At 35.7% G+C, this 20,956-nt stretch overlaps 1 protein-coding gene across 7 annotated transcripts; it reads left to right on the top strand.

Moving 5' to 3' along the window:
- The first annotated feature begins 2,821 nt into the window (after nucleotides 1-2,821).
- Nucleotides 2,822-20,956, top strand: LOC137037443 (uncharacterized). Of its 7 annotated transcripts, none has more exons than XM_067411437.1 (8): nucleotides 3,429-3,664; nucleotides 3,751-3,809; nucleotides 16,140-16,307; nucleotides 16,565-16,599; nucleotides 16,717-16,992; nucleotides 17,088-17,327; nucleotides 19,906-19,950; nucleotides 20,070-20,956. In XM_067411437.1, exons 3-8 carry the CDS (start codon nucleotides 16,168-16,170, stop codon nucleotides 20,144-20,146), a joined length of 813 nt encoding a protein of 270 aa, XP_067267538.1. In that variant the 5' UTR covers nucleotides 3,429-3,664; nucleotides 3,751-3,809; nucleotides 16,140-16,167; the 3' UTR covers nucleotides 20,147-20,956. The 7 variants fall into 7 exon arrangements, 6 of the variants coding, with proteins under 6 accessions (XP_067267539.1, XP_067267538.1, XP_067267537.1 ...); XM_067411436.1 differs by adding an exon at nucleotides 4,174-4,325 and having other exon boundaries at nucleotides 3,429-3,809; XR_010897278.1 differs by lacking the exons at nucleotides 3,429-3,664; nucleotides 3,751-3,809 and adding exons at nucleotides 13,583-14,673; nucleotides 18,721-18,812.

The following is a 20,956-nucleotide window of genomic DNA, read 5'->3' as shown; positions in this document are numbered from 1 at the left end:
GGAAATCTTATCATTTCTAATGCTAAACCTCTTCAAACACAAGTCAATGATGTCAGATCTACTTTCACACTGAGAAAAACTAAAAAGATTTCACATTAAAGGTACACTATGTAAGATATTCGCAATAAAATATCCAAAAACCACTAGGCTAGTGTTATATATTTTGTCCAGCTGATTACTAACAATATCTCTAATGTTTTCAACTACTTGTAAATCATGAGAAAATTCCCATTCTACACAGTGACACGGGGCAGTGCAGTCGCCTGTCAATGACGTCAGTTACCTTTGTTACCGCCTTTACTGACGTAGAAACCACATGACAACAGTGCCGTGGACAAATGCGGAAGTAGAGTCTAGCGTCCAGCAAACCACTAGCTTGCTTCAAGCAGTTCCTTATTTACTTCTTGCACGTTTTGTGGTGGATTGTGTTACTTATTTATGGAACATAATTACTGTTTACCATCTGCCGCTGGTTCTGTCGACAAGGACAGCTCCCGTAAACTCATGACCGGAAAAGCGGAAGCGGCGCCGGCGACTGTGTCATAATAAAAGTCCCGCTGCTCGTGAGGTGTGTGTTGATCAATCGCTCCAGCTCCTCGTTCAGCTCCCGCAACACTCGGTCCTGATCTGCTTCATACTACAGTAACATTAATAATCACATCCATGAACATGATTTCTTCCCAAAACCAATCCCTATTCTTTTGCACCGTCCGTTGAGATGGAGACCACATGTCCCAAGTTTCCGCTCTAAAACTTGGCGTCATCAAGCTACGCCTTTGTTTTGAATAGGCTTCTAGCGACCTCTAGCGGAAAAAAATATCACAGATTGTACCTTTAATAACGTTCAATCGTTCACAGACTTAATGCTGACATCAATATAACCACTTGGGAGAGATGACAGTGATACAATAGCATTACTAAATCTTTGTTTTACATGTGAAAAAAAGATCATAAACACAGAGTAAGATAAAGCCTGCAGAAGTCACATGGATGACTGTTGTCCAGACTGGAACTTTCCCTACCAATTCACAATAAAGTCAGATCGCCTTTTCCAAGACCCATATTTACTAAAATATAGACTGGGAATCCATACTCTGGTCTCTTTCTCTCTCTCTCTATATATGTAATGTATATGTGTGTGTGTGTGTGTGTGTGTGTGTAACCTGCAGGTTTTCTTTTCTTACTGGCTGAATGTTTTGTGCCCAAGATTTAATTATATTGTTTCATGGTGTTGATTGGCAGCTGTAGAACCTTTTATGGTTATTAGAAGAACATTATAACATTACAATCTAAAAAAAAAAATTCACAAAAATAGACTAAATTCTAATTGGTAAGATGAATATAAACTCAGTAACTGGCCTAATACAGTAGGTAATATCAGCCTACATTTGATTTAGGCCTACCCCATTATAATAGTAGGGTACAACGGGGCTAAAGGCACACCCTAAGAAAATTGTGCTTTTCACCACTCTCAAAGCATATGATTACAGGAAAAAAAAAAAGTTTGTCTAATGGATTCTCATTTGCTACTTAAATCAACAAGATTTAAAAAAAACGTCAAATATTAGATCAAACTACCTCAGAATCAACTTTGCGTTGCTGCCCACGATCGCGTCAAGGATCAGACAAATTTGCACGTGCATTTTGAAAAGCGGATATTTAGGAAAATGCTGCGCAAGTTTTTGTGCCATCTAGTGGTTTAGAGGGAAATAAAATCAAAGGCACCTTTAGCCCTGTTGTACCCTTTACAGTTACTATCTGCTATCATAAAAATACGCTTACTCGTAGGTTTAAAATTGTACATCCAATATCAAATATTTCAGCAAAAATGTATATTTTAGTCAGAATTACTGTGCTTCTACTCTATTGTGTTCCGTCTGTTTGTCGCGCACTGCAGCACTCGTTCATTGTGACGTTTAGCAGCAAAATTTAAATACTTGCATGACTTTCTAACATTTGCACAAAGCTCTGTATCCACCTTATTTTCCGTGACAACAAGGGTGACGCCATTGCGTTCATTTTGTCATCTTATTTCCGGCTGAGAGGGACCTAAGCTAGTCTCTAGCGGTAATCCTATAGCTGAAACGGTAGATGATGACAGAAATGGCGTGGAGGGCAATCTGACTGCAAAGAATGCTCTGAAATTAAAGGATGTGGAAATAATGAAAGTCCCATTTGGTAAAGGTGAGGCCAAAATGTTAATTAAACAAAATAAACAAAAAAGTAAAGAGAACAAAATAAACAAAAGTGAGAGAAGCATGGCAAAAAAAGTGGGACATAACAAAGAATGATATAATTATAATATTCAGAAATTGATTAATGTTAAGGTTTCTAAAGGGAAATGCAGAAAAGAAGAAGTGATTATATCAAGATTACGACTTTGACATACTGGTTTAAAATCAACCCTGTTTTTAATGGGAAAATGCATATCAGACAATTGTGATGACTGTAATGTTCCAGAAAATGTGGAGCATCTCATTATGAGGTGCAAAAAATATAATGCAAAAAGGAGGATCTTGCAAGATAAGATATGATTATAACTATGCTAAGTACATAAAAACCCTGATGTTGCACACCCCGGTACAGTAGGTGGTGGTATGCAACTGAACAAGTTGATTGCGACCCGCCATAAAATCAGAGGGTATGCACGTAACGTCACCATTACGACTGAGTGGCAAAAGACTGAGCGGCAGCATTGGTTTTCAGCGTGAATGCCGCGAAAAACACACAAAACACATCCAAAACGGGAAAGAGCATTGTGATTGACTGTACGAATAGCTTTTACACAAATCCTGAGGTATATATTTAAAGACTGCCGAAAGCTATAGTAAAAAGAAGCAAATGAATCAATTCACAGAAACAACTGGACTCCAGCAGAGAAACATGGATTTGCAGTTATCATTTTGTGTCAAATTGTTGGATTTTGAGGTAAGCCCGTATATATTGTATTATTATATACTGAGTTGACAACTCAATTAAATATATACCATAGGCTATTCTGCATAATTGGGTGTTTTTAAATAAACACTGACTTTTTGTCGACAATATGACGATTTAAGATTGATATAAGTGATTACTCGGATTTAAACCTACCGATATTGTAGTTATATAAAATATTCAAGGGCAGATTTGGTTTATGTATTTCCCCGCCGTCGAAATCAGGCACATATAAATGTCAGGAAACACGACTCCTGGCTGCATGTCAATATCCATGGATTAGGTTTATCTGACATGTCATAAGGAACACTTTAAAGTCCAACCTTTAGTGTAATCGTTCGTTTTACTCGCGTTTTCTCAGTTTCCCCTATTAAATCCAGTCATGCTGCAGCTTCTTTTGCCACTCAGTCCAGCTGAGGGAGCGCGTTCCGGCGGGAAAGTGACGTCAATGCATGCCTATCCTAGACTTAAAAGAGGATCCTTTTCAACCACAACTGAGAAACCCCGTGGAAGAGTGCTGAGTGCAAATCTGGGAGCGTTAGCAGGGTTTGCATAAAAGAAAAACTGAAAGTAAAAAACCCCACACAGAACAGCTGAAAATGAGTGGATCGGGAGAGGATTGTTGGGAATTATACGGAGGAAAGAAAGCAGTTACTGCAGGAGGCGAAAGAATATCAATGACCAGAATGAAGGATTTGGCAACAATAAATGCAGAAACAGATAGCAGGTCGTTTTTGACGCAGTATCTAAAAAGTACTGGATAAATTGGTCGAATATATGGGGGTATGAATAAAAAAATGTTTTGCAGCAAAGGTGAAGAGAATAAACTGGATTGTGGGGCTCCGTAGGGGAACGGGAGCCTGGCGGAAATGGTGAGTAATGCCTACACCACATCTAAGTCTCTTCTCAAAAAGACAATAGAATAACAATTATTCCCCTTTGTTGTTATTCATGATTGTTGTTCCCCTTAAGGGACTTTTGACTCAACGTAGGTGGCAGCCTGCCAGTAAACCCAAGTCACGTATGTTAAGTTACAGTAAAAAACACCGCCCGCTTCCGTTTTAGCGTTTTTTTTATATTATTATTATTATTAATGCTTGAACAACAATTACAAAATATAACAACATGTCAGTTAAAGATTCAAAAATATAAAACGCGATATCAACCAAACGAGAGAGTAAAACTTGTTAACCGTTATATTTTGACCATAGACGATTTCGCTTTCGTTCTCCTCAGATTTCTGGTTTCTGCTAAATTTCTGCGTTTCGTCATTTGAACGCTGCAATCGGACGTATCGAACTGGAACGGGTATTACGAGGTTTGGTCGATTGGATCACAAGTAGACGAGGAGACGCATACACGTTTACACCTGGCTTGATTAACGCGGGGTGAGTAATGTTAAATATAATGGGCTTTTTCAGTTTGATCTAATAAACGAAATAAGTCGTGTTGCAGCTTATTGCAACTATTATTAACAATAATGGAAGATCATGTCACAATATCACCCTGTTTGGACTTTGTTTCTGTTTTAAACTATTTCCTGTCGGTCGGTCATCATTTCGATTCACAAGCTTGCAATTCAATTTGATATCAGTTATTTTGGATACTGTATATCAGGCAGAGTACATGGCAAATTTTACTAATGCTGTGTAATATACATGGGAATCAGCGTGTACTACAGTAATATGTAGGCTAAGGTTAAAGCTGCAGTCCGCAACTTTTTTTTGTGTTAAAAATGTACAAAAATGATATAATGAGAATATACAACATGAATCCATTTTCCAAACCTTGTTTTTGTCTTATCCTGAATCATTATGGTACACTTATAATAAGTGTTTATATTCGGACTATTTCAGACCGGACTGGTAGGACCTGCCGCAGATTATCTGCGTGACTCGCCATAGACAAACACGGAGAAAAGTAGCTCCGGCTAGAATGTTCCTCCGCAAGACGCGTGCAGTTCTGTTTATTAACCGCTAGAGGGCCAAAAATCGCGGACAGCAGCTTTAAAATTAACTTACGATTACATAAGGACATTTTTTTTATATATATATAAAAAATAAACTTATAATAGGCCTACTAACTTTAAAATAATTTCTACTCCAATTAGTTTTTCCAATTAGAGTCACAGTAGTTAAATGGTGGCTGTCAACTTGATGTATTTATTCAAACTTGCATTAAATCCTCCTGATTACCAGCCCACATTACCACACCCACGGACACGTGCATTTCCAGGTGAAATAAGTATACTTCTATAATGTATTTAAAGTGCTCTATTTTCACACACTGATTTTGTACTTCAATATACTAAAAATTCTTCTTTAGTACTTTCTTAAGATAATGTTAAGAACATCTTAGTGTACTCATCTGTGCTATTCTGAGACACTATTAGTTACTACTTGTAGTACACTTGAACCCATAACACTACAAATACAGAGATAGTATATTAAAAGCATATTTTAGTTCTAATGGTGTCTCAGAATAGCACAGTTGAGTACACTTAGAGATTCTTAACATTATCTTAAGTACTAAAGAAGAATTTTATAGAAAAAAAAAAATACTATGGAAGTACAAAAGTTAGTTCATCCAAAAATGAAAATTCTGTCATTTATTATTCACCCTCATGTCGTTCCACACCCATAAGACCTTCATTAATCTTCAGAACACAAATTAAGATATTTTAGTTGAAATCCGATGGCTCCGTGAGGCCTCCATAGGGAGGAATATTAAAATTATAAAGTGACGAGAATAGTTTTGGTGCGCCAAAAAAAAAGCGACTTATATAGGTGTGGCCGATTTCAAAACACTGCCTCATGAAGCTTCGGATCATAAATGAATCAGTGTGTCGATTCGGATCGCGTGTCAAATCTGCCAACTGCTGAAATCACGTGACTTTGGCGCTCCGAACCACTGATTCGACACGCTGATTCATTTATGCTCCAATGCTTCCTGAAACAGTGTTTTGAAATCGGCCATCACTATATAAGTCGTTATTTAGTTTTTTTGGCTCACCAAAAATATTCTCGTGGCTTTATAATATTAATATTGAACCACTGTACTCACATGACCTGGGGCCGTATTCACAAAACATCTTAAGGCTAAAAGTAGCTCCTAACTTGCTGATTTAGGAGAAACTCTTAAAAATAATGGGCGTGTCAGTCCTAATTTTAGGACTCCTAAATTTTTGCTCTAAGAGTATTTCACAAAGCATTTTAGCGCTAAAACTAGCTCCTAAACCTGTGAAATGTTAGGAGTAGTCAAGAGGACTCCTAAGTCACTACCCCGCTAGAAATTTTACGTTCCCAGAACATTCTCAGAACGTCCCCACTGGTGTTGAGTAACGTTCCCATTATGTTCACAGACAGTCACGATGTGGAGTTCTTTTAAGTTTTGGGGGGATGTTATTTGGTGGACCTTCAGGGAACATTCAAGACATTCTCTGAACGTTTAGGGAACCATACTTTATTTGGAAATGTTCTCAGAACGTCCCTGCTGCCCTTGTCAAAAACTTGACTAATAAAAGTGGCTGTTCAAACAAAAACTATTTTCACTTAAAGCTCTTTACAGGTATTTCCTGGATTAATATTATGAAACCTTTTCTTTAAATTGCAAATCTCTTGCATTAAGTCATTAGCTGACAAAAACACACACATGAACTAATGTAACTGCTGTATCACTGCATCAGTAACTACACGGTTACTGTCTTTAAATAAAGCAACATGCAGCAGAACATCTGTGCTTCTGGATCATCACTGACTGAAGCTCAGGATCTACCCTTCAGCACAATGGTGACACATAAAACTCAGATAACACAAACAACATTAAACAATAACAGGGGCCGTATTCACAAAACATTTTATCTTACCACTAAGAGTTCTCCTAAAAGTTCTTAGCTAAGAGTTTTCTCTTAAAACCTATTCACAAAGCTGCTGAGACAAACTTTTACTAAGGAATAGACTGAAGTCTTAAGCTAAGAGTAAGGGCGGGTCTGACCTCGTTGCTATGGAGTAAACACACAGTGATTGGCTGATGGGGAGGAGTCAGTGATTTAATCACAGAAATATTGTAGAATGAGGTGTCATGTTTCCATATTAAAATAAAGGTTTAAAAATACAAATGTTGCCCTATTCAAATAAATGTTTTTTTAATAAAAATGTTCCCACAGTCAAAATAAAATGTTGAAATATTTTTGCCATAAAGGTTTTAAAATGTAGGCTAAGTGTCACTAATTAAACTATACAGTTAATTGTCCACCTCTTGGATGTGTTCATCTCAAGAGAATGCAGAATTCAACCGACAAATTATGTTTTATAAACAAAGTTTGGGAGAAACACATTCAAACGGTCTTTCTAATCAGCATGAGAAGAGGAATAAATACACAGACGATATATACAGTACAGTCCAAAAGTTTGGAACCACTAAGATTTTTAATGTTTTTAAAAGAAGTTTCGTCTGCTCACCAAAGCTACATTTATTTAATTAAAAATACAGTAAAAACAGTAATATTGTGAAATATTATTACAATTTAAAATAACTGTTTTCTATTTGAATATATTTCACAAAGTAATTTATTCCTGTGATCAAAGCTGAATTTTCAGCATCATTACTCCAGTCTTCAGTGTCACATGATCCTTCAGAAATCATTCTAATATGCTGATCTGCTGCTCAAGAAACATTTAATGTGTACAATTGTACAAAATATTTGTGTACAATATTTTTTTTCAGGATTATTTGATGAATAGAAAGTTCAAAAGAACAGTGTTTATCTGAAATCTAATCTTTTGTAACATTATAAATGTCTTTACTGCCACTTTTGATTGATTTAATGCATCCTTGCTGAATAAAAGTATTTATTTCTTTAATTTCTTTTCAAAAAAATAAAAATAAAAATTCTTACTGACCCCAAACTTTTGAACGGTAGTGTATAATGCTACTGAAGCTTTGTATTTCAGATAAATGCTGTTCTTTTGAACTTTCTATTCATCAAGGAATCCTGAAAAAAAAAGTACACAACTGTTTTCAACATTGAAAATAATCATAAATGTTTATTGAGCAGCAAATCAGCATATTAGAATGATTTCTGAAGGATCATGTGACACTGAAGACTGGAGTAATGATGCTGAAAATTCAGCTTTGCATCACAGGAATAAATTACTTTGTCAAATACATTTTGAATAGTACACAGTTATTTTAAATTGTAATAATATTTCACAATATTACTGTTTTTTACTGTATTTTTAATTAAATAATGTAGCCTTGGTGAGCAGATGAAACTTCTTTTAAAAACATTAAAAATCTTAGTGGTTCCAAACTTTTGGACTGTACTATATATATATATATATATATATATATATATATATATATATATATATATATATATATATATATTTTTTTTTTTACTCTATTCAATCATTTGTAAGTGTGAACTCATGTAAACCACTGCCACAGGTAATCAGACAATATTTATTTATTTGTTAAAGATTAATTTTTGGCATCTCATTATAGATTCAAATCTATAAATCAATTTTTTTTTTTTTTTATTGCATTGCATTTTATTGCATTTATGAAGAAAAGGTTCAGCACCCAAGGCTCTGTCGCTATTGTCTCAATGGTGTTCAGTGTCTTTGGGTGGATTAGAACTGTTTGTGATTTGGTCTTAGTGACTTAGGAGTCCTCTTGACTACTCCTAATGTCTCACAGATTTAGGAGCTAGTTTTAGCGCTAAAATGCTTTGTGAAATACTCTTAGAGCAAAAATTTAGGAGTCCTAAAATTAGGACTGACACGCCCATTATTTTTAAGAGTTTCTCCTAAATCGGCAATTTAGGAGCTACTTTTAGCCTTAAGATGTTTTGTGAATACGGCCCCAGATCTCTCTAGATATCTGCATCTTCACTTATTACAAACCACTCTGACTTTGTTTCTTTCATACAAATCTTCTTAATGAGGTGTTGATGTTTTATCAAAATTTATAGATATCACCGTTATGGAGGTAAGCACTTGCTTTAGTTGGGCTCCTGACCCTTGACAATTTGACTTTATTTTTTCTCTAATTGTTGTAACTGTGTTTTTCTAAAGCATTTGTTACAATATAAAATTATGAGAAAATAAATATGATCAATTGGGTTTGGATGCTTAATCGTTGTTGTTGATTTGATCATCATACAGTGACCTTATTCACTGATCTTCGAATATTGTGTTTTCTTTTATGTAGACATATGATAACGCATAAGATCCTGTCCTTTTTTTGAAAGTTTTTATCCTTATGCAGAAATTTTTCAGACAGCATCATGTAGATTCACACAGACATCAAGATTGTGCGTATGATCCTCAACAATGGTGACAAAATTTTCAGATAAACAGATTAACTCTGAACATCACAAAACAAGCTACTAAAGTGACAAAATAACGATGCTCTATAACGGTGACTTCAAACTTTTTTTCTATAAAACACACACAGAAGGCGAAGTTCTTGTGCAACTTTGTCTAAAAGTGACGAAAATTCTGAAATTTTACAGAACATTTGGGACATAAACATCCTCTTTTGGTAATGAAAGTGCTGCAGTTCAAGGTTCATTATATGACTTTAGGGGGACATTCCAATTTGGTTTATTTTATGGTCACACAAGAACGTTACAATGAGGATATTTAGGACATTAAACTGAACGTTGCTACATGGTTTTCTGTTGGTCATCTAATAACGTTCCCGATATGAGTTTAGGGGAACGTTCTATTTTGGTTATTTTATGGTCGCGCAAGAACGTTACAAAGAGGACATTTGGGAAGTTATCAGAACGTCCTATAGTGATAGCCCCCTAAACATTCCCAGAACGTCCTGAATGTTCCCTGAAGATCCACCAAATAACGTTCCCCAAACCTTAAAAGAACTCCACATCGTGACCATCTCTAAACGTTCTGGGAACGTTACTAGACAACGTTCTTAATACCAGTGGACGTTCTGAGAATGTTCTGGGAACATAAATTTTTTTAGCAGGACAACCTCCCACATAGAAGGCAACATTCTCAGGACCTTGCGCAACGTTCCCTAAAAGTTCTCAAAAGGTGATGAAAATTCTGAACCTTTACAGAACATTCGGGACGTTCCTTAAACGTCTTCTTTTGGTAATGAAAGTGCTGCAGTTTAAGGTTCCTTATATGACTTTAGGGGGACGTTCTCTTTTGGTTATTCTATGGTCAAAAAAAAAACGTTACAAATAGGAAATTTGGGACATTAACAGAACGTTCCCACATGGTCCTCTGTTGGTCATTTAATAACGTTCCCGATATGACTTCAGGGGGACGTTCTATTTTGGTTATTTTATGGTCATGCAAGAATGATGTGGAGTTCTTTTAAGGTTTGGGGAACGTTATTTGGTGGACCTTTAGGGAACATTCAGGATGTTCTGGGAATGTTTAGGGGACTATCACTATAGGACGTTCTGTATACTTCCCAAATGTCCTCTTTGTAACGTTCTCGTGCGACCATAAAAAACCAAAATAAAACGTTCCCCTAAACTCATATCGGGAACGTTATTAAATGACCAACAGAAGAACATGTAGCAACGTTCAGTTAATGTCCTAAATATCCTCATTGTAACGTTCTTGTGTGACCATAAAATAAACCAAATTGGAATGTCCCCCTAAAATCATATAAGGAACCTTAAACTGCAGCTCTTTCATTACCAAAAGAGGACGTTTTATGTCCCAAATGTTCTGTAAAGTTTTAGAATTTTTGTCACTTTTAGAGAACTTTTAGACAAAGTTGCACAAGCTCACGAGAACATCGCTTCTGTGTGTGTGTTTTATAGAAAATAATAAAGTTTGAAGTCACCGTTATAGAGGAGAGCGTTTGCTTTAGATGGGCTCTTGATTCTTGCCATTTTTAACATTTGATTATCTCTGGCTGCTTTAACTGTGTTTTCAAATTTATTAGTTATAACAAAAAAAGCAGGAGAAAGTCTGATCAGATGAATTTGGTTGTTTTGTGCTGGTGATTCAATCATCATGGAGTGTCCTGATTCATTGATCATCACCAAAATCTAAACTGAGTGTGTTAATTGAAGGTTTTTTTTTTTACCCCCTTTATTAGGTTTTTTTTTTATACATTATGCAGAGTTTTGAGCAGTGTCTTTTAGACTCACACAGACATCATGAATCAGCGTATGATCCTCAGCGATGGTGACACTAAAATATCTTTTTTGTGACTTTAGTAGCTTGTTTTGTGATGTTCAGAGTTTATCTGAAAATTTTGTCACCATTGTTGAGGATCATATGCAGAACCTTGATGTCTGTGTGAATCTACATGATATTGTCTGAATAATTTCTGCATAAGGTTAAAAACTTCATAATTCATAATTTCAAAGTAGGACAGGTTCTTCTGCATTATGTCTAGGTGAATGAAAACACAATATTCAAAGATCTGTGAATAAGACCACTGTATGACTTTATATCATCAATAATCAAGCATCCAAACCCATTTGATCAGATTTCAATTTTCTCACAATTTTTTTTATTGTACTAAATGCTTTAGAAAAACACAGTTACAACAACTGGAGAAAAACTAAAGTCAAATTGTCAAGGGTCAGGAGCCCAACTAAAACAAGCGCTTACCTCCATAACGGTGACATTTATAAATTTTGATAAAACATCTACACCTCATTAAGAAGATGTGTATGAAAGAAACAAAGTCAGAGTGGTTTGTAATAAGTGAAGATGCAGAGATCTAGAGTTTAATGTTCTGTTTGTGTTATCTGAGATTTGTGTGTCACCATTGTGCTGAAGGGTAGATCCTGAGCTTCAGTCAGTGATGATCCAGAAACACTGATGCTCTGCTGCATGTTGCTTTATTTAAAGACAGTAACTGTGTAGTTACTGATGCAGTGATACAGCAGTTACATTAGCTCATGCATGTGCTGCAGCTAATGACTTAATGCATTTGAAATGTAAAGAAACGGTTTCATAATATTAATCAAGGAATAACCTGTAAAGACCTTTAAGAAAAAATAGTTTTTGTTTGAACAGCCACTTTTATTAGTCAATTTAGCTCTAATTTTCAATTCATTTTTTTGAAAAGGGCAGCAGGGACGTTCTGAGAACATTTCCAAATAAAGTATGGTTCCCTAAATGTTCAGAGAATGTCTTGAATGTTCCCTGAATGTCCGCCAAATAACGTCCCCCAAACCTTTAAAGAACTCCACATCTTGACCGTCTGTGAACATACTGGGAACGTTACTCAACACCAGTGGGGACGTTCTGAGAATGTTCTGGGAACGTAAAATTTCTAGCGAGGCTGTCACCTAGTAACGTTCCCAGTATGTTTAGAGATGGTCACGATGTGGAGTTCTTTTAAGGTTTGGGGAACGTTATTTGGTGGACCTTCAGGGAACATTCTGGACGTTCTGGGAATGTTGAGGGGACTATCACTATAGGACGTTCTGATAACTTCCCAAATGTCCTCTTTGTAACATTCATGCATGACCATAAAATAACCAAAATGGAACGTTCCCCTAAACTCATATCGGGAACGTTATTAAATGATCAACAGAGGACCGTGTGGGAACGTTCTGTTAATGTCCCAAATGTCCTCTTTGTAACGTTCTTTTTTTGACCATAAAATAACCAAAATGGAACGTCCCCCTAAAGTCATATAAGGAACCTTCAACTGCAGCACTTTCATTACCAAAAGAGGATGTTTTAGAAACATCCCGAATGTTCTGTAAAGGTTCAGAAATTTCATCACCTTTTGAGAACTTTTAGGGAATGTTGTGTAAGGTCCTGAGAACGTTACCTTCAACGTGGGTAAGACCAAATCACAAACAGTCCTAATCCACCCAAAGACACTGAACACCATTGAGGGAATAGCGACAGAGCCTTGCGTGCTGAACCTTTTCTTCATAAATGCAATACATTTTGATTTATAGATTTGAATCTACAATGAGACGCCAAAAAAAATCTTTAACAAATAAATAAAGATTGTCTGATTACCTGTGCCAGTGGTTTTCATTAGTTCACACTTACAAATGATCGAATAGAGTAAAAAAAAAAACACACACACACACACACACACATACATACATATATATATATATATATATATATATATATATATATATATATATAAACTGTATATACTAGTTTAATTAGTGACACTTAGCCTATATTTTAAAACCTTTATGGCAACAATATGGCAACATTTTATTTTGAATAGGGCAACATTTGTATTTTTAAACCTTTATTTTAATATGGAAACATGACACCTCATTCTACAATATCGCTGACTCCTCCCCATCAGCCAATCACTGTGTGTATAGTCCATAGCAACGAGGTCAGACCCGCCCTTACTCTTGGCTTAAGACTTCAGTCTATTCCTTAGTAAAAGTTGGTCTCAGCAGCTTTGTGAATAGGTTTTAAGAGAAAACTCTTAGCTAAGAACTTTTACTGCTATTTAGGAGAACTCTTAGTGGTAAGATAAAATGTTTTGTGAATACGGCCCCAGATTTAAATATGTTTTTAGTACATTAATGGATCTTGAGAGAGGAAATGTCATTGCTGCCTATGCAGGCCTCACTGAGCCATCGAATTTCAACAAAAATATCTTAATTTGTGTTCTGAAGATTAACGAAGGTCTTACTGGTGTGGAACGGCATGAGGATGAGTAATAAATGACAGAATTTTCATTTTTGGGTGAACTAACCCTTTAAAGGTGCTCTAAGCGAGTACTTCCTGTTGACGTTCGAAATGTTGTCAAACAAAACAGAGGCTAGCTAGACCCTCCCTCCTCCTCCTCCTCCCCTCCGTACTTCCTGAAACAGTCAAAGTTGTCAATAGGCTATAAACTAATTCATAAAAACAGTGGGTGAAAACTTAGTCCTTATTTGTGTTTATATCCTTGTGTTGGTTAGGTGAACATGAACGTCCATTTAGAATAACAAAAAATGGTTTAACTCACCTGTCCAGCAAAAAAAGAGCCACCTTAATGTCGGATTGGAAGCCCTTCTGCCGCTGGAGTTCTCGCCACTTTTCAAAGGCTTTTCCTATGTAAATTCGGGACTTTCCGCGTTCCTTCCCCTTTTCCAGGTGTTCATTAGAACGTCATCTCTCGTGTGTCAGCCATATCAAGATCACATAATTCGAACTTCCCTCTTTATGCTTCTCTCTTCTACACACCCCCCTTCATGTGCACACTAACCCCAAAACTCCACCCCCAAATCATTCTTGTCAGTTATTGGCTGGAGCGTGTTTATTATGTTTCGCGGTCCAGGCTGCACCAGTTTGTTTTTATTGCCGTTTTCGGAGCTTGTGGCGACTACAGAGACCACATTTTTTTACAGTGTGTTCAGGGGACAGGCAGCTAGTGGATAGTGAGGAGATGTTTGCTGTATGTGACAAAAAAAGTTTTGGCCTAAAAACACATGACATCGCTTAGAGCACCTTTAAAGGTGCCCTAGAACATGTTTATAAAAGATGTATTATAAGTCTAAGGTGTCTCCTGAATGTGTCTGTGAAGTTTCAGCTCAAAATACCCCATAGATTTTTTTTAATAAATTTTTTAACTGCCTATTTTGAGGCATCATTACAAACGCGCTGATTTATGCTGTGCGGCCCCTTTAAATCTTGTGCTCCACGCCCCCCCCCCCCAGAGCTCTCGACTCTATCATTGCATTAACAAAGTTCACACAGCTAATATAACCCTCAAATGGATCTTTACAAAGTGTTCGTCATGCATGCGTCGGATTATGTGAGTATTGTATACTGTTATATTGTTTACATCTGATTCTGAATGAATTTGAGGCTGTGATCTGTGGCTAACGGCTAATGCTACACTGTTGGAGAGATTTATATAGAATGAAGTTGTGTTTATGAATTATACAGACTGCAAGTGTTTAAAAATGAAAATAGTGACAGCTCTTGTCTCCGTGAATACAGTAAGAAACGATGGTAACTTTAACTGCATTTAACAGTACATTAGCAACATGCTAACAAAACATTTAGAAAGACAATTTACAAATATCATTTAACATATCATGATATCATGGATCATGTCAGTTATTATTGCTCCATATGCCATGTTTTGCTGTTCTCGCTTGCTTACCTAGTCTGATGATTCAGCTGTGCACAGATCCAGACGTTAATACTGGCTTGTGTAATGCCTTGAACATGGGCTGGCATATGCAAATATTGGGGGCGTACATATTAATGATCCCGACTGTTACATAACAGTCGGTGTTATGTTGAGATTCACCTGTTCTTCGGAGGTCTTTTAAACAAATGAGATTTACATAAGAAGGAGGAAACAATGGAGTTTGAGACAAGATAAATTAAATTTTTCATTCGAGGGCACCTTTAAATAAACTTTTCCTGATAATTTACTCACCTCCATGTCATCCAAGATGTCCATGTCTTTCTTTCTTCAGTCGAAAAGAAATTTAAGTTTTTGATGAAAACATTCCAGGATTTTTCTCCTTATAGTGGACTTCAATGGAGCCCAAACAGTTGAAGGTCATAATTAGTTAAGTCATAACTAGCTCTCTTCTTCTTCTTCTTCTTCTTCTTTATTTGAATTCCAGCAGTGTAGACACTTCTTAGTGTATTACTGCCCTCCTCAGGTCAAAGTTTGAACTAATTTTTATATGCAATATGCTAGTTCAATATAACAGTTAGTTCAAACTTTGACCTGTGGAGGGCAGTAATACACTAAGATGCGTCTACACTGCTGGAATTCAAATAGAGGAGAAGAAGAGAGCTAGTTCAAGATGAGAACTTAAGGTTAAAACTTACATAATTTTCAATTTTTTTCAGAAAATGAGCGATGGTTTCACTAGATAAGACCCTTATTTCTCATCTGGGATCGTGTTGAACAATTTGAAGCTGCAGTGAAACTAATTATGACCTTCAATCATTTGGAGATCATTCAAGTCCACTATAAGGAGAAAAATCCTGGAATGTTTCCATCAAAATATTTAATTTCTTTTTGACTGAGGAAAGAAAGACATGGACATCTTGGATGACATGGGGGTGAGTAAATTATCAGGAAAAGTTTATTTAAAAGTGGACTAATCCTTTAATGACAAAGATTTTTCTAATGAAATTTCTAATGCTTATATGATTTGATTTGCATTTTTGTGTGACATTTGTTTACTACTTCATATTATTGTTTATTATTATTATTATTAATTTTATGTATATATTATTGTGTATTCACAGACTGGAGGGTTGGAGCAGAAGAACAGAGATGGCGCACCAAGTCAGTTATGATGCAAGAAAAGCCAAAAAGAGAAAACGTTCCTGCAGTCAGGACAAATCCAACCTCTCAACTCTCTCTATGATCATATCCTGTGTGTCTGCAAACTGCAAACTGGTGAAAACTCAAAGGTTATTAATGTTAATACACTTTTTTTTTCCAAATCTATATACTGTGCAGTGTGCACTGATGGTAGACACAATTTCCAATGTTTGTGTGCAGCTTCATCTCATATGTGTAAAACATAATTACAAATTCAGTAAAACAAAATGAAACAGTTGAGTTTAGTCATGTTGTGGTCAGTTTTAAAAACAATTCTCTACAATATTCTTTACTTTAAGTGAGATTTGAGTACCAAATAACCACCCTATTTTCTTCTTTTAATCAGGTGCCTCTTGACATTTCTGCTGTTGTGTTTGCCTGGTGAGTGTGTAACAAAGAAACATTATCTGTAAACTGGAATGGTGACACTAATAAGATGAATAAATACATCATCAGTATCAATATTGTATAGTGATTCAACACTGTTTTTATTTTTAGGTGCTGCTGCTTTAAATCTGCAAGGACAAAAGGATGGCAGTGTTACCTTTCCATGTCCGAGCACCAGAGCGAATGTATCCGTTCGCCTTACATATGGGCCCAAAATCGCTTATGGCATCAGTCAGAATCGTGAATACCACGGCCGGATGCAGAAGAGTGGAAACTGTAACTTAACTCTACAAAAACTGAGGACCACTGATGCTGGGCGCTACGTTTTGCACCTTTATGCCAATGGTGTTTCCAGTTCCACCAATAGCTACGATGTCCATATCACATGTAAGGTCAAAACTGATTAAAATTTAGATTTGGGTTTGTTGGTTTCATATTCTACCAGTGAATGTTTATTATTATTATTATTATTATTTTTTCAGATTATATATCAGGATGGAAAGGCACAGAGCTGACGTTTGATGAACTCCCACACGAGGCTGAGAGAGTTGAGCATTATTCAGCCACAGGCTGGACGGAGATGTGGAAGAGAGGACGAGATGTCAATCGTCTAACCGACAAAAATGGTTTCCTAACCATAAATAACTTCACATCAAGTGACGCTGGAACATACCGAGTCCTGAACGAAGAAGGAGGAATACTTGTGACTGTGATAATCACAGGTGAAAGAAAATAAGATTGATTACACATACAGGCATCATTAACACAGTTAGGGTCTGTGACAACTCTCAAATTATTCTGTATACACAGGCAGGGCCTGAAACTCGATCCAACATGATCTCGATTCATACATAAATGCGATTATCTTTCTAAATGATGGCGATTCACTTGATGTATTTTGAAGAGCTGAGGTAAACTGTTCATTGTTGCTTTCAGTACAGCTGTAAAAGACACACACAATGATATTCAAACTCGCATTAGATGCTCAACACAATCCATGGTTTTTAAATATGAAATTTATTCATACTTGAAAGAAAATTACTTTAAAAGATTTTATTTTAAAGAAAACATTCATTCATTGCTTACTACTGAAGTGTACCGTTTACACAGCGGCCCATAAACAAAAACTCAATTAAGATCAAGTTCTCTTAAGTTAGGCATGTCAAATCTCTTAAATCATATTGATGTTAATTATAAGTAATTGTTCAATCAAGAGGTTGATAAACGAATGAGCGAGTCAACCAGTAAAACAAACTTCATTTTTTAAATTCCGTGAGCATGAAGATCAGAGACACACAAAGCAAATGTATTATTTCTGTTATCACTATACTTAAACCCTGGCTTAACATTATCATTCAAAACTTATTTTGATTTGTCTGATTTCTATATTTTAGTAAATGCTGTATTAAATGAATTTCAGGGCTCTAGCACTACACAAAATCATCTGCGACCTGCGAAATAACCACCCTGCAACGTTCTGGGAACGTTATTTTATGGTTGCAAAACCATTAGGGCAGGGTTAATCATACGTTTCAAATACGTTAAATCATATCGCTTTAATCCTGGCACAATCCCGCTGGGAAAACTTTGAAATGCTTCTCTTTTAAACCATTTTCATTACAAAACTAGGAAGTTTGGTGCATGTTGAATTTTTAAAGGAATAGGGCAAGTGTCTAAAACCCAGTGCTGAGGTGGAGTTTGTGTGGAGCAGCATTTCCTGCGAACTGTGAAAAGATCACCTTCCTGCCTTCTGAATGATCAGATTATGGATTTATACAGTACAGTCCAAAAGTTTGGAACCACTAATTTTTAATGTTTTTAAAAGAAGTTTCGTCTGCTCACCAAAGCTACATTTATTTAAATTAAATTAAAAATACAGTAAATAACAGTAATATTGTGAAATATTATTACAATTTAAAATAACTGTCTACTATTTAAATATATTTGACAAAGTAATTTATTCCTGTGATCAAAGCTGAATTTTCAGCATCATTACTCCAGTCTTCAGTGTCACATGATCCTTCAGAAATCATTCTAATATGCTGATCTGCTGCTCAAGAAACATATATGATTATTTTCAATGTTGAAAACAGTTGTGTACTTTTTTTTTTTCAGGATTCCTTGATGAATAGAAAGTTTAAAAGAACAGCATTTATCTGAAATACAAAGCTTCTGTAGCATTATACACTACCGTTCAAAAGTTTGGGGTCAGTAAGAATTTTTATTTTTATTTTTTTGAAAAGAAATGAAAGAAATGAATACTTTTATTCAGCAAGGATGCATTAAATCAATCAAAAGTGGCAGTAAAGACATTTATAATGTTACAAAAGATTAGATTTCAGATAAACACTGTTCTTTTGAACTTTCTATTCATCAAATAATCCTGAAAAAAAATATTGTACACAAATATTTTGTACAATTGTACACATTAAATGTTTCTTGAGCAGCAGATCAGCATATTAGAATGATTTCTGAAGGATCATGTGACACTGAAGACTGGAGTAATGATGCTGAAAATTCAGCTTTGCATCACAGGAATAAATTACTTTGTCAAATATATTCACATAGAAAACAGTTATTTTAAATTGTAATAATATTGCACAATATTACTGTTTTTTACGGTATTTTTAATTAAATAAATGTAGCCTTGGTGAGCAGACGAAACTTCTTTTAAAAACATTAAAAATCTTAGTGGTTTCAAGCTTTTGGACTGTAGTGTGTAACTACAACACCGTCTGTGAGATTTGATAATCGCGCTAAACCATAGAACATCTCGGGTATTGTTTAATTTTTGTTTTTAAATATTGCCAGCTGGTAAATAACACTGACACAGCAGAAGAAAGTTAATCCACTTCTGTAAAAACAAGTGCACCATGGGAAAGATGCAACTTTAATGCTTTCATATTTTTGAGCTTAAATCCTTTCACACATGAGTCCAGACAAATTCTTCTGTTCAGTTTTTTTTTTTTTTTTTATTATTACAGAAACACCAAAATGTACAAGTACTATTTTATAACTTGAAAGATTAACAGCTATCAAGACAATAAACTAGTTGTTGACTGCAGTTCAATTCATTCAGCACAAATCAAATTAACTATCTTTTGAAAACTCAGTTTGGTTTTGAATGCAGTTGTTTCTCTCAACAGTGACTGAACTGCATTTAGCTTTCAACACTGGACTGACAACCATATTCTGATGTTGTGTAAATTTAGCCACAAATATATCAACATGCAACATGTATATTACTCTAAATGATATTCTTTAATAAATTAAATGTATGATTTTTAATATATTTTACAGAAGCTCACTTACAGGAAATATCCCTGGAGGAAGAACAAATTACCAGTAAGTAGACAATTACAATGATGTTTCCGAATATCACTTAATTTTTGTATGATTTATTTTGTAATCTGCAGTAAGGTTTTTAATAACATAGATTAATATACTTATGATCCCCCCTGAAGGTGGTTCGAGTGTGACTACAGTTTGTTGGATTTCTGCACTACCGCTTCTCATTTATCTCCTCTTTGGTTGCTTGTAGCCGTCTACCTCAAAACCAAGTCAAGCTGACAGCAAGTTCAATTATTTATTTATTTTTTTGCATATTTATGGGCTAGGGGTTTATTTTTGTATTATATTACTAGTACTAGACATGCTGTGAAAATGTACTGTTCTTTTCTCACTCAACAATCTCTCTCGCCTGTCTTGTTTATATGATTGTTTTCTGAATTTCACTACTTTTTTGAGTAAGATACACTCAAAATGTCATGTCCATCTACTGTATGTCCAGATGTCAAATTAATTTAGAGCAGGGGTACTCAACAGGCAGCCCGAGGGCCACATACAGCCCGTCAGCGTTAAATTTGTTGTTTCACAGTCTGAAAAGAAACGAGTGAACAACAACAACAAACACAATATCCACCGGTTAGGTTTAGGGGTAGGGTTGGTGTAGGGGGAGAGAAAATACAGTTTGTACAGTATAAAAACCATTACGCCTATGGAATGACCCCACAATTCACAAAAACGAACATGTGTGTGTGTGACTGCGGGCCGGATTATCGCTCACCGTTGAGTGAGTGCACATGTGTCAAGCATGTGGTTTATTAAGTGTGGTGTGACAATTAAGGGTTACGGCAGACCATCTCCCTCCTTTAAACTTCTTTATTTTATGTATATTCAGGGTTCCTACGCGGTTTGGAAAAGCATGAAAGTATGGAAAATTATTTGTGTTTCCAGACTATTGGCTCTATTCAGTTTTCTAATTTATCATACCTGCAAACTAGTCACTTTACAGCGAAATTAGCACTTTTACGGTGGCCCAGTAGTTCACAACACAACGAAATTAAAAAAG

The sequence above is a fragment of the Chanodichthys erythropterus genome, chromosome 15 (assembly GCF_024489055.1).
Source record: "Chanodichthys erythropterus isolate Z2021 chromosome 15, ASM2448905v1, whole genome shotgun sequence".
Classification (NCBI taxonomy): Eukaryota; Metazoa; Chordata; class Actinopteri; order Cypriniformes; family Xenocyprididae; genus Chanodichthys; species Chanodichthys erythropterus.
Note: the sequence above shows the minus strand (reverse complement) of the source record. Positions and strands in the feature narration are given on the sequence as shown.